The sequence below is a fragment of the Malaclemys terrapin genome, chromosome 7 (genome assembly GCF_027887155.1).
Source record: "Malaclemys terrapin pileata isolate rMalTer1 chromosome 7, rMalTer1.hap1, whole genome shotgun sequence".
NCBI lineage: Eukaryota > Metazoa > Chordata > Testudines > Emydidae > Malaclemys > Malaclemys terrapin.
The window spans coordinates 62,859,590-62,872,781 of NC_071511.1; the positions used below are offsets into that span (position 1 = coordinate 62,859,590).

Consider the following 13,192-nt stretch of genomic DNA (forward strand, 5'->3'; position numbering starts at 1 on the left):
CAAGGAGTAACCAGGCTGGTGAAAACCAAGGCGAGACCATTGTGCATGAGTAGGTTGCTGGTATGTGGGCTCTAAGCCAAAGCAGCACAGCAGCAGGCAGTGCCAGAACCCCTCACTAGTCTGGTTGAACCCCCATAGCATCACAAGGGCAGCAATCGGGGCCAGCAAGTTTCATAAAAGAACAAGACTTCAGCCTAGTTTCTGATTCTGATATTCAGTATAGTCGTAACATACGAGACCTATTAGGACTCTGTCCTTCCACATACTCGGAAAAGGCACCAACACTCAACTGAATGGGAGCTCAAGATCACAGGCTAATTGCTGCCCTGAGCCCAGGCAACCTCAGTGACCCCAGCTCCTGATCTGTCAAGAGAAACTGAACAATCAGAGTCCACTTGAACTGAAGAAGATTCAGGCTACTGCAGCTGCAATGGACACCAAATGCAGCCAGCTTTAATCAGGATTAACAATAGGCCAGGCAGCCAACAAGAGGACTTGGGCAAGAAGAGAGGGCGGATTGTGGTTCACAGTGTTTCATAGGCTAGCCTTATTCTATTTTGGTTCTTACACCATGGCCATCACAATGGTATCTCTAAAGTCACAGTTACTCTAGCAAAACGTACCAGGCAGCACACAAGCTGTGTGCGCTTTTCAAGAAGTCCAGCGTCCTAATGTATCACAGTTGGAGCCTGTCTACACTACAACTCAGTGAGGGAGGGCAAGCTTTCAGAGTTCTTGCATATAAAATAGGTATACTCTTCAGAAAAGAAGGAGACTGGTCTTAACCTCCCCTCCTTGGCTCTTACCCATCTCTAGGAGCTGCCATAGAAGAGAGGGGATGGGGTATGTTGCCAGAGAAGTTTGGAGGGAGCCATGTAGCAGTTGAAGAGGTGGCTGCACTTTCGATGCTGGAACTCACAAGAGATCGAGCAGAACTCTGAGTCTAGAATAAAAGCAGAATTATTTTCATTGCACATATTCAGTGGATGGACACAGATTTTAGTCCTGCTTCATTTGGGTTTACACTGTGTATACAAGCCAAGAGACCTGAGATTAGTGCATTATAAGCATCATTCAAGATAACTATACATTAATGCAGAAGCTATGGCAATGAAACATCAAGGCAACAAATTGAAGTCCCAGAGGGCGATGAATTGCCAGTGTTTAAGGTTGTCACATCCACAGTAACTTACCCAAATTGCACATACTGTATATTTTAAGCTGAATTCACCTATGGCACTCGCCCTCCCATGGCCATGCACTATAGTAACCCTCCTGGCTAGGGAGAGCTGTATATGGTTTCAGAACTGAACTGAACTGGCAAGTGGCCAGGAGATGCAAAGCTTGCACTTCCCCAGGACCTGAGGGGGTAGCCTGGGGGAGCAGAGACAGACAAACTGATATGACTGGTGCTCCAGCCACACTGTCTGTCTTTGCTTCCCCAGCACAACAGCAGCAATGTAGGAAGCAGATGTGCTACTCCACAGCAGGCTTTTTCCTTGTTTTGGCTATTCAGACTAAGTTCTTCAGGGTAGCGACTATCTGTCTGTCTCTGTGTGTCTGTGCAGCACCCAGCAAAACAGGGCCCTGATTCTGGTTGGGGCCTCTACGTGCCACTGTAACAAATAATACACAGCATGCATAAGCCACAGAACAATTCCTGTATATACTCAGCACATAGTACTTCAAACCTTCCACAACACTTTACCAACCATCACAGATCTGACAGGTCACACACTGCCTGGCTAAAGAGGTTATTGTTAGTGTTTAGGGACTTCAATCCTAAAGTCACTTACACAAGCAATTTTCAGCAAATGCCAGATCTCCCTCTGCCTTTTTCCCTGCATCTGCATCACCGAGCTGTCAGCCTCCTTGATGTTATTCAGAGCCACTTCAATCTTTGGAAGCAAATCAATAATCTTCTGCTTACAGCCTAACAGCTTGCTGTAACAAAGGAGAAATCACAATCACTTTTCCATTCAGTGGGGCTCAGGCTTTAGCAGAGTCAATGTGCTGCACTGATTTTACATCTTGCTATTTAAGGAAAAACTGGGTAAACATGTACTTGTCCCTCAGCATTTACATTGATAGCTGAAGGCACAGATGCACAACTGAAAGATTCTTTGGGACCATGGTGGTTCCTGGAAGCCTTCGGGTCTAATGATCAAGGTACACAGCACAAAAAGTTCAATGTAAGAAGGCTTCAGGACTTAGAATTTTCTGTATTTTAGTCTTTCTTCACAAAGACACCTTCTGCCATGGACCCCTCCACCTCAGCAACAGTCACATATTTACATGGAACTCGCTTGAGGGAAGGTTCCCAGAGGAGATGTGAAATGCTTTTAGAGAAAGCGTTAAGGGTTTGTGTTACAGTATGAGTCAGATGAATGTGAGTATAGAGTCTCTGCATGTCCTTGAAGGGGAAAGCAATTCTTGGTGGGGGGGCTGCAGTGCCCCACTGACAACAGATAATTTGAGGGGGATGTATAGCAAGGTTTGAGACAGATATTCCCCTTTACTAGCTTTGAAGGTTTAGGGACAGTGATGGGAATGTGCCCTTCAGCAATCTGAATGGTCTCTGAATGAAGTTTTTGCTCTTGGAATATGAATGCAAGGGCTCTTTCTGCTCCTCAACAGAATTAGTATGTTAAAAGGTCTCCAGCCCAGAATGATGGAAGCTGCATTTTGTCTCTGTTTTCCTCCAGAAAGGAAAGCTCTTCTGGTACCTAAGGTGTCCAAAGAGCTCCTTGAGAACTCGATCCTGACTCTGCACAGTCTGCACGATAATCTTCACCATGTCAGTGCTGTCACTGTAGGCGTGATCTGGAAGGGACACCAATTGTCTGGTTAGCAGAGTGTTCCTCAGCAAACATTTCAGACACAAACCCACAAGTCAAAGAAGGAGTTCTCCTAACAAGCTCTGCCAAAGAAATAGAGACCTACATAAGAATACAGGAACGGCATACGGGGTCAGACCAAAGGTCCATCTAGCCCAGTATCCTGTCTTCCGACAGTGGCCCATACTAGGTGCCCCAGAGGGAATTAACAGGTAATCATCAAGTGATTCATCCCATCACCCATTCCCAGCTTCTGGCAAACAGGCTAGAGACACCATCCCTGCCCTTCCTGGCTAATAGCCATTGATGGACCTTTCATCCATGAACGTATCTAGTTCTTTTTTGAACCCTGTTATAGTCTTGGCTTTCACAACATCCTCTGGCAAGTAGTTCCACAGGTTGACTGTGCGTTGTGTGAAAAAAATACTTCCTTTTGTTCATTTTAAACCTGCTGCCTATTAATTTCATTTGGTGACCCCTAGTTCTTGTGTTATGAGAAGGAGTAAATAACCCTTCCTTATTTACTTTCTCCACACTAGTCATGATTTTATAGACCTCTATCATATCCCTCCTTAGTCATCTCTTTTCCAAGGTGAAAAGTCCCAGTCTTATTAATCTCTCTTCATATGGAAGCCGTTCCATACCCCAAATCATTTTTGTTGCTTTTTTGTGAACCTTTTCCAATTCCAATACATCTTTTTTGAGATGGGGTGACCACATCGGCACACAGTATTCAAGATGTGGGCGTATCATGGATTTATATAGAGGCAATATGATATTTTCTGTCTTATGATCTATCCCTTTTTCTTGATGATTCCCAACATCATTTGCTTTTTTGACTGCTGCTGCACATTGAGTTGATGTTTTCAGAGAACTATCCACAATGACTCCAAGATCTCTTTCTTGAGTGGCAACAGCTAATTTAGACTCCATCATTTTATATGTATAGTTGGGATTATGTTTTCCAATGTGCATTACTTTGCATTTATAAACACTGAATTTCATCTGCTATTTTGTTGCCCAGTCACCCAGGTTTGAGAGATCCTTTTGTAGCTCTTCACAGTCTGCTTGGGATTTAACAATCTTAAGTAGTTTTGTATCTGCAAATTTTGCCCTTTTTCCAGATCATTTATGACCTGATTAAAAAAGAAGGGGGTTAAGTCTATTAAATCAAAAACCCTTCTCCAGTGCACGCAGTTATACTACACATCAATCATGAGCCAGTCAGAGCACAGGGGAGCTGACACTAATCACCCATCTCTCCATACACTATACAATTCCAGGCACTCTGCCTGAGCACTACTTTCCATAATGACTTCAGCTGTTTACCCATCACACAACTATGCAAAAATCCCGCCTCTGACTGCCCTTATAATATCCTAGCCACAATATTCAGGACCATCTGAATTTCTGCCACCCTCCCCACCATTACACCAGACAGTGTAATTTAAAAAGCGGGGAAGGAGGAGCAGAGGGCATGATTAAGAATGTTAGATGCAATGGCAAGGTAGGGAAGATGCCAGAAGGTGACCATGTTTATTGTGGGCATGAGAATGAGGAATTGCAAGGACATTGGGCATAGAAGAATACCCATAAGAGTGCATGAATCAAAAGGTAGAGGGAGCATTTCAGTGTAGCACTAACTTGACACTCATCAATGCAGTAATAATGGAAACCTGGGACTAACATGACTTGGAGTTCCTTTCTGAGAGTTTGTCTAGCCCAGGATACAATTATTAAGTAAACAGGAAACACTTGATAAATGTTTGCAAACCCCCAAAATAATAAACGTAACAAACTAGTGAATAAAGTGTGTAAATGTGCACAAGTTGGGACAATCTCCACAGCACTCCCACTCCAGGCCTCCACCACAGCACTCCCTAAAAGTCCATCTAATTTTTGAACTAGAGGTGTAACTTCCAATTCAGAGGCATACCTGCGCTAGCTCTCATTTAGCTAGAGAGCTAAAAATAGAAGCATAGCTGTAAGTGGTGGTGGGGCAGCTAGCCATCTGAGTATGTGCCTGTCTAAGCCATAGGTATATACACAGGTGCCTAGCCCCTACCATCATTTATGGAGCCATGGCTATGCTTATTTTTTGCATGCTAGCTTGATCAGAGCTGGTGCAGACATACATTTGACTAAGTCATGGGAGTGGAATCAGACAAAGGACTGGCTACCACAGAGAGACTAATGGATTTAAGGCCTATGAGCTATTTTCCTAGACCTTTGAGAAAAAGCCAAAAAAATCACTGAACCAGAGCAATGCTAAGAAGGACTTGACTGTTTATCCATCTGTTCCATCTCCTTCTACTAGAGTGTGAGCTTCTCGGGGGGCAAAAGCTGCCTCTGTTTTTTCTGTTTGTCAAGTGATCAGCACAATGGGGCCCTCATTCCTGACTGGAAACTCTAGGTACTACTGCAGTAGGACCACCTCCACCATATAGGACACTGTTACGAAGGCTGAGCTCTTGGTGTGGTTTTAAGACAGCAGTGTCCATCAATGATGATCTTGCTCAATAATTCCATACGCATGGGTTAAAAAGACCTCTGGGAAGTTCTAGGAGGACGGCTGATCAGTTTCCTGAACTGAAGCATAACATTTAGGGTAAATGGAGGGACAGGGTGTGGCTCAACTGCTTTTTGGTCGTTTTGTTTGTTCCATATCTGACTTTTGCTTTCTACATCAAGTCCTGGTTCTACAAAGCCTGGAGCCCCGTCAGCCTCAGGCCATGGTGTTTCTCAGGGTTACCTAACCAGACCACGGTGTGGCTTTTGCCTGCTCCCCTGACATTGTCCTAGTGGCTTTTGGCACAGGAAGAAACTTCATCCACCAGATCCAGCCCAACCTTCTAACCAGGGCCACGACTCCCCTACTCAGGGGAAGAGGTGTGACTCCAGCAGAAGGTTCACAGTAACTACCACCCCCATCACCAGTTCACAAAAAGAGCGTTTGTTCTTCCTCTCCCCACTCTGTGTCTGTAACGCTCAGGGCCATTCCTTGTAGATAGTTATCAAAGCCATATTAGGTAGACTAGAATATCTAACCTTTTTGCCTGTATGGTTAGAGAATCAAAGAGTAAGTGCTAAATGTGTCTGCCTGCATTCCAGTAGAAATCTAATAATGTGATCTAATACGCATATAGTTGCTAAATCCTGTTCCTATCTTATAATGCTTCATTACTGTATTCTATTGACTCAGATCAAAAGGAGATATCATCATTTAGATGGGACTGGTGGTATAAAATTATTATTGTCCTCATCTCTTCTCAAAGCTTGTAATTCCACATAGTAAACCACCTATGAACTGTCTATGAATGGCTGTTACTAGAAGTATTGTCTGTGAAAGGACCCATTGAATAGAGATCACAAACTGTTAGCTCACTTTCCTCAAAGCCCATGTGGTAGAGTTACCTGTAAGTGCTCTGCCTGCTTCCACTATAAAGGAAACTTTAGGCCTGATCCTTTTCATCTCAGGTCTGCTTAAACTTTAACAGGGAAGATCTAATCCATAAGACTGAGGTCAACAGACTCTATACCTAGACTACCTATTGGACTGTAACCTTTTATATTGATTCCAGAAAGACTTTTACAAATCAGCAGCCTCACCAAACTCTACTATAAAGCTGACCTAAGAATTTTACACACATTTGTATGTATACTGATCTCTTAACCATATCTCTCTCTTCTTTCTTTCCTTTTATTAATGAAACTTAGATTTAGTTAAGAAGGATTGGTTGTAAGCATATATTTGGGTAAGATCTGAAATATTCATTGACCTGGTGGGCAATGTATCTGATCCTTTGGAATTGGTAAAACTTTAAGTATGGTTAGAGACCTATTAAATTCACAGCTGTGAAAAACAGTATTGCCACCCTTACTTCTGTGCTGCCTTCCCAGCTGAATGGCTGGAGAGCAGCAGCTGTTGGCCAGGTGCCGAACTCTGAAGGCAGCGCTGTCACCAGCAGTAGCACAGAAGTAATGGTAGCAATACCGTGACCCACCCGCACAATAGCCTTGTGATCCCCTTTTGGGTCCGGACCCCAGTTTGAGAAACGCTAAATCTCAAGGACTTCACATGTTTATATTTTTCCATTTTTAAATACAAATTAATGTTTTGTTACAACACCGTGAAACTTAAGATTTAAATATCTGAAATCATAAAATTCAAGATTTTTTAAATGACATGACCATGAAATTTGCAAAAACGGACCATGAATTTGGCAGGGCCCTAAATATGGTGAATAATGTTTTCAGTAACCCCTCACTATTTTAGACTTGGATGTCTAGATGGGAGCCAAAGGCTGGAATGCCTAACGAGGACTGTATTTGGCTTCTTGTAAACCAGCGCGCTATTTCAGAAGCTATTTTGTTACTGGCTTGGCGAATCTAAGGGCAGGTCTTCACTACTCGCTCAATCTATCGGGGATCGATTTATTGCGTCTCGTCTAGACGCAGCTAAATCGATCCCCGAACGCGCTCCCCGTCGACTCCGGAACTCCAGCTCGCAAGAGGCGGAAGCAGAGTCGACAGGGGAGCAGCAGCGGTCAACTCGCCGCCGTCCTCACCGCCAGGTAAGTCGATCTAAGATACGCTGTAGCCGAAGTTGCGTATCTTAGGTCGACCCCGCCCTAGCGTAGACCAGGGCTTATTATAGAATAAACCACCAGTTTGGGAGATTGTCTGTCCTATTTCTTGCAGTCTGCCCTGAGTGAAGCATTCTCAGTGTGGCCCATCAAGGCACCACGGTCACATTAGAGCGTCTGTTCTTCCTCTCTCCCCTCTCATCTGTGTGTCTGCTTGGGTTTGGCCAGTGACAGTGACCTGACAAACTCAAAGCTCTGTAAGTAACACAGAAGGTTTTGACGGCACCATCCCACACTAAGATAAGAGCTAAGCAACAAGGCTGGGTTGGTGACCTACATGATTTTCTAAACATCTTAATAACTGACTGAGAAGGGTTAACAGCATGCAGAGCCCTGAAGCAATTAAGCCTTAAACCACAAGACCAGAATCCTAACACTTTTTACCCTATAGCTGATGCTATGTAACACCAGACTGATTTATACATCATGACACCTATCTCCTCTACCCCAGACCCACCTGGTCAGGGCCAGGCCAAAGTGAAGGGGTGTGGCAGTTCTGACACTATATAAAAGAAGGTGTAATGAAAAGGATCACTACAAGTTACGTTTCATGGGCCATTTAATTTTTTGGTAGTGAAATTGATATATGATGTTATTTACACAACTCACAGACATTGCCGACATTTTCTCCACTCACCACCTATTTCTTTGGATATACACACCATCAAACCATTTCCCTCAGCTCCCACCAAGACCTTGAGGTCTTCCCCACCCCAATACTCTAAGTGTATCTCCACCCCTCCCTGCCCAACATTCCCTCTGCCGTGCTGCAAATGATAATGTAAAAAATCTGATCTTACTGTTGAAAGCAAAGATTACTTGCAGGGTTTGAGTTTTATGTAGGTCATAGAATAAACCTGTTCCATACCTGGAGGTCTTGGTTTTAATTGCTTGTATAGTTCTATGGCTTTTTGTTCACTGCAAAAAGAAGAAATCACTTCATACATGTATTCACACACACAGAGGAAACTGATCATATGTAATATTCAAGAGTAAAAAGACTTCATATTCAAGTTTTTATTAAGATGGAGCTAATTTTTAAATGTTACTAATAGATACCCTGCCTCTTCAACATTAGGAATCCATGTCAATTCATTCCATGATAGAAGTTGACATTTCCTAGAAAGCTGTCCCCTTTTCTTCATGATTCTGTATTTACCTTGTGGATAATTCAGACTAAATGGCATTAATTCTATGCTTTCTTCAATTATTTTGAAGATATTATTTATTATTTCTATAAAATCTACCAAGATTTTGTTCCCATATAACATTTAAACATTGAAGGTTTGATTTAGTAACTTTGTTAGCTTTTCTTCTGTATAACTGCCTGACAAATTCCCCATTTGCACTCATGTTTACTTGCTTGCTCTCAGTTCCATAGTGGACATTTGGGAAGAGTATGAGGAAGAGATCACTAAAAAGGTACATTGCTTTCTCCCTTTAAAGTAAGTTTTGCTACTCTGCATAGCTCAAATAACTCAAAAGCAGCTACATGTGGACGCTTCCAACTCCGTGACAAATCCTCACTTTCCTATTTCAAAAAGTTCTGCTGTGAAAGATTATGCTGATTAGTTTCTCCCTCACCCAGACCATTCATAAACCTGGAACCTCCCATTCCCTGTCTGGCCAGCCTGCCCAGCCACCCTTACTCACCCCCAGAGGAGTTTCAAGGGAATCACATATTCCGGTCAAATGTTCTGTGCTTTGTCCCAATAATAATATATGTATAGAGCACCCTCCTCCACAAAAATGCTGGGGTTGCTGAGCAACCATAATAGCATTTTCTTGTTAACTACCAGAAAATACCCCAATCTCAACAAAATTAGACAGGGTGGGTAAACAAAAACAGTAAGAAAAAAAAACCAACAGAACAGCAGCAACGGCAGGAGTAATTCAAAAACACCTCTGAAAAAAACAAGTTTTGGTGTTTTTTGAGTGGGGAGATGAAATGGACAGATTTCAGGAAGGAGGGAGTTCCACACGGCCACAGCCAAGGCTCGACCGCAGGCCTACTTCAGGCATGATGTTAGAACCCCTAAGCACCAGGTGGTGTGGGAGAGCAAAATTCCATTAGATAGAGGCTCAAGGAGGGAATCTTAAATATAACCAGGGCCAGTCCCATTCAGAACTTTATAAACCAGTAAAGATAACTGACTGAATCTGCCACTTAATAGGCAGCTAATGTAAAGAACACAATGCAGGCTGAATATGCTCCCAACAGCTCAAACTTGCAAGCTGTCATGTGACTGAATCTGAACGAGCTGCAAGTGGTGCATCAGCCTTGGTGGTAGCCCCACAAGAGAGAATTACAACAGCTGATTTCTCAAGATCACAAGGGCTTATGCAGCCATTGCCAGTTCGTCATGAGTTAAATGAGGACAAAACCTATGCAAATGTGCATAGCTGAGAACCACATCCAACACATGAATAGAGCATGGTGAAAAACGACACCATGATAATGCACCTGAGCTTTCAGAGTACTGGGAATAGCTAAGAGACGCCTTCCTCTTGGCACCCCCAAACCAGACAGCAGACCACTACACTGCACCTGTAATGTAGGGGGAGAAGAGCTTATTAGCATTCAACTCCCTCAATTAAAAAGAAGAACAGGAGTACTTGTGGCACCTTAGAGACTAACAAATTTATTAGAGCATAAGCTTTCGTGGACTACAGCCCACTTCTTTGGATGCATATAGAATGGAACATATAATGAGGAGATATATATACACACATACAGAGAGCATAAACAGGTGGGAGTTGTCTTACCAACTCTGAGAGGCCAATTAATTAAGAGAAAAAAAACTTTTGAAGTGATAATCAAGCTAGCCGAGTACAGACAGTGTGATAAGAAGTGTGAGAGTACTTACAAGGGGAGATAGAGTCAACGTTTGTAATGGCTCAGCCATTCCCAGTCCTTATTCAAACCGGAGTTGATTGTGTCTAGTTTGCATATCAATTCTAGCTCTGCAGTCTCTCTTTGGAGTCTGTTTTTGAAGTTTTTCTGTTGTAATATAGTCACCCGCAGGTCTGTCACTGAATGACCAGACAGGTTAAAGTGTTCTCCCACTGGTTTTTGAGTATTTTGATTCCTGATGTCAGATTTGTGTCCATTAATTCTTTTGCGTAGAGACTGTCCGGTTTGGCCAATGTACATGGCAGAGGGGCATTGCTGGCACATGATGGCATATATCACATTGGTAGATGTGCAGGTGAACGAGCCCCTGATGGTATGGCTGATGTGATTAGGTCCTATGATGATGTCACTTGAATAGATATGTGGACAGAGTTGGCATCGGGGTTTGTTACAAGGATAGGTTCCTGGGTTAGTGGTTTTGTTCAGTGATGTGTGGTTGCTGGTGAGTATTTGCTTTAGGTTGGGGGGTTGTCTGTAAGCGAGGACAGGTCTGTCTCCCAAGATCTGTGAGAGTAAAGGATCATCTTTCAGGATAGGTTGTAGATCTCTGATGATGCGCTGGAGAGGTTTTAGTTGGGGGCTGAAGGTGACAGCTAGTGGTGTTCTGTTATTTTCTTTGTTGGGCCTGTCTTGTAGGAGGTGACTTCTGGGTATTCGTCTGGCTCTGTCAATCTGTTTTTTCACTTCAGCAGGTGGGTATTGTAGTTTTAAGAATGCTTGATAGAGATCTTGTAGGTGCTTGTCTCTATCCGAGGGATTGGAGCAAATGCGGTTATATCTTAGAGCTTGGCTGTAGACAATGGATCGTGTGGTGTGTCCTGGATGGAAGCTGGATGCATGTAGGTAAGTGTAGCGGTCAGTAGGTTTCCGGTATAGGGTGGTATTGATGTGACCATCGCTTATTAGCACAGTAGTGTCCAGGAAATGGACCGCTTGTGTGGATTGATCTAGGCTTTGATCCGACTCAAAGAATATTTCCAACATACCTCTGAACAGCATACTAACCCACAGAATCCTCCCTACCAGCACTACAAAAAAAAGGATTCTGCATGGACTCCTCCGGACGGTCGAAACAACAGACTGGATTTCTACATAGATTGCTTCCGTCGACGTGCAAAGGCTGAAATTGTGGAAAAGCAACATCACTTGCCACATAACCTCAGCCATGCTGAACACAACGCCATCTACAGCCTCAGAAACAACCCTGACATCATAATCAAAAAGGCTGACAAAGGAGGTGCTGTCGTCATCATGAATAAATTGGAATATGACCAGGAGGCTGCTAGACAGCTCTCTAATACCACATTCTACAGGCCATTATCCTCTGATCCCACTGAGGATTACCTAAAGAAACTACACCATCTGCTAAAAAAACTCCCTGACAAAGCACAGGAACAAATCCGTACAGACACATGCCTAGAACCCCGACCAGGGGTATTCTATTTGCTACCCAAGATCCATAAACCTGGATATCCTGGACGCCCCATCATCTCAGGCATTGGCACCCTAACATCAGGCTTGTCTGGTTATGTAGACTCTGTCCTAAGACCCTACGCTACCAGCACTCCCAGCTATCTTCGAGACACCACTGACTTCCTGAGGAAACTACAATCCATCGGTGATCTTCCAGAAAACACCATCCTGGCCACTATGGACGTAGAAGCCCTCTACACCAATATTCCACACAAAGATGGACTACAAGCTATCAGGAACAGTATCCCTGATAATGTCACAGCTAACCTGGTGGCTGAACTTTGTGATTTTGTCCTCACCCACAACTATTTCACATTTGGGGACAATATATACCTTCAAGTCAGCGGCACTGCTATGGGTACCCGCATGGCCCCACAATATGCCAACATTTTTATGGCTGACTTAGAACAACGCTTCCTTAGCTCTCGTCCCCTAACGCCCCTATTCTCCTTGCGCTACATTGATGACATCTTCATCATCTGGACCCATGGAAAAGAAGCCCTTGAGGAATTTCACCATGATTTCAATAATTTCCATCCCACCATCAACCTCAGCCTAGATCAATCCACACAAGCGGTCCATTTCCTGGACACTACTGTGCTAATAAGCGATGGTCACATCAATACCACCCTATACCGGAAACCTACTGACCGCTACACTTACCTACATGCCTCCAGCTTCCATCCAGGACACACCACACGATCCATTGTCTACAGCCAAGCTCTAAGATATAACCGCATTTGTTCCAATCCCTCAGATAGAGACAAGCACCTACAAGATCTCTATCAAGCATTCTTAAAACTACAATACCCACCTGCTGAAGTGAAAAAACAGATTGACAGAGCCAGACGAGTACCCAGAAGTCACCTCCTACAAGACAGGCCCAACAAAGAAAATAACAGAACACCACTAGCTGTCACCTTCAGCCCCCAACTAAAACCTCTCCAGCGCATCATCAGAGATCTACAACCTATCCTGAAAGATGATCCTTTAACTCTCACAGATCTTGGGAGACAGACCTGTCCTCGCTTACAGACAACCCCCCAACCTAAAGCAAATACTCACCAGCAACCACACATCACTGAACAAAACCACTAACCCAGGAACCTATCCTTGTAACAAACCCCGATGCCAACTCTGTCCACATATCTATTCAAGTGACATCATCATAGGACCTAATCACATCAGCCATACCATCAGGGGCTCGTTCACCTGCACATCTACCAATGTGATATATGCCATCATGTGCCAGCAATGCCCCTCTGCCATGTACATTGGCCAAACCGGACAGTCTCTACGCAAAAGAATTAATGGACACAAAT

The 13,192-nt window shown here is 43.7% G+C and overlaps 1 protein-coding gene across 1 annotated transcript in view; it reads right to left on the reverse strand.

Moving 5' to 3' along the window:
• The window catches only part of CHUK (component of inhibitor of nuclear factor kappa B kinase complex), an 81,340-nt gene that overhangs the window by 12,828 nt on the left and 55,320 nt on the right, over nucleotides 1-13,192 (reverse strand). Inside the window, exons 16-19 of the mRNA XM_054034253.1 lie at nucleotides 8,352-8,401; nucleotides 2,727-2,823; nucleotides 1,797-1,944; nucleotides 807-943 (exon numbers count right to left, since the gene is read on the reverse strand). Of these exons, the coding sequence (XP_053890228.1) occupies nucleotides 807-943; nucleotides 1,797-1,944; nucleotides 2,727-2,823; nucleotides 8,352-8,401 (432 nt within the window). The remainder of the gene's footprint in view (nucleotides 1-806; nucleotides 944-1,796; nucleotides 1,945-2,726; nucleotides 2,824-8,351; nucleotides 8,402-13,192) is intronic.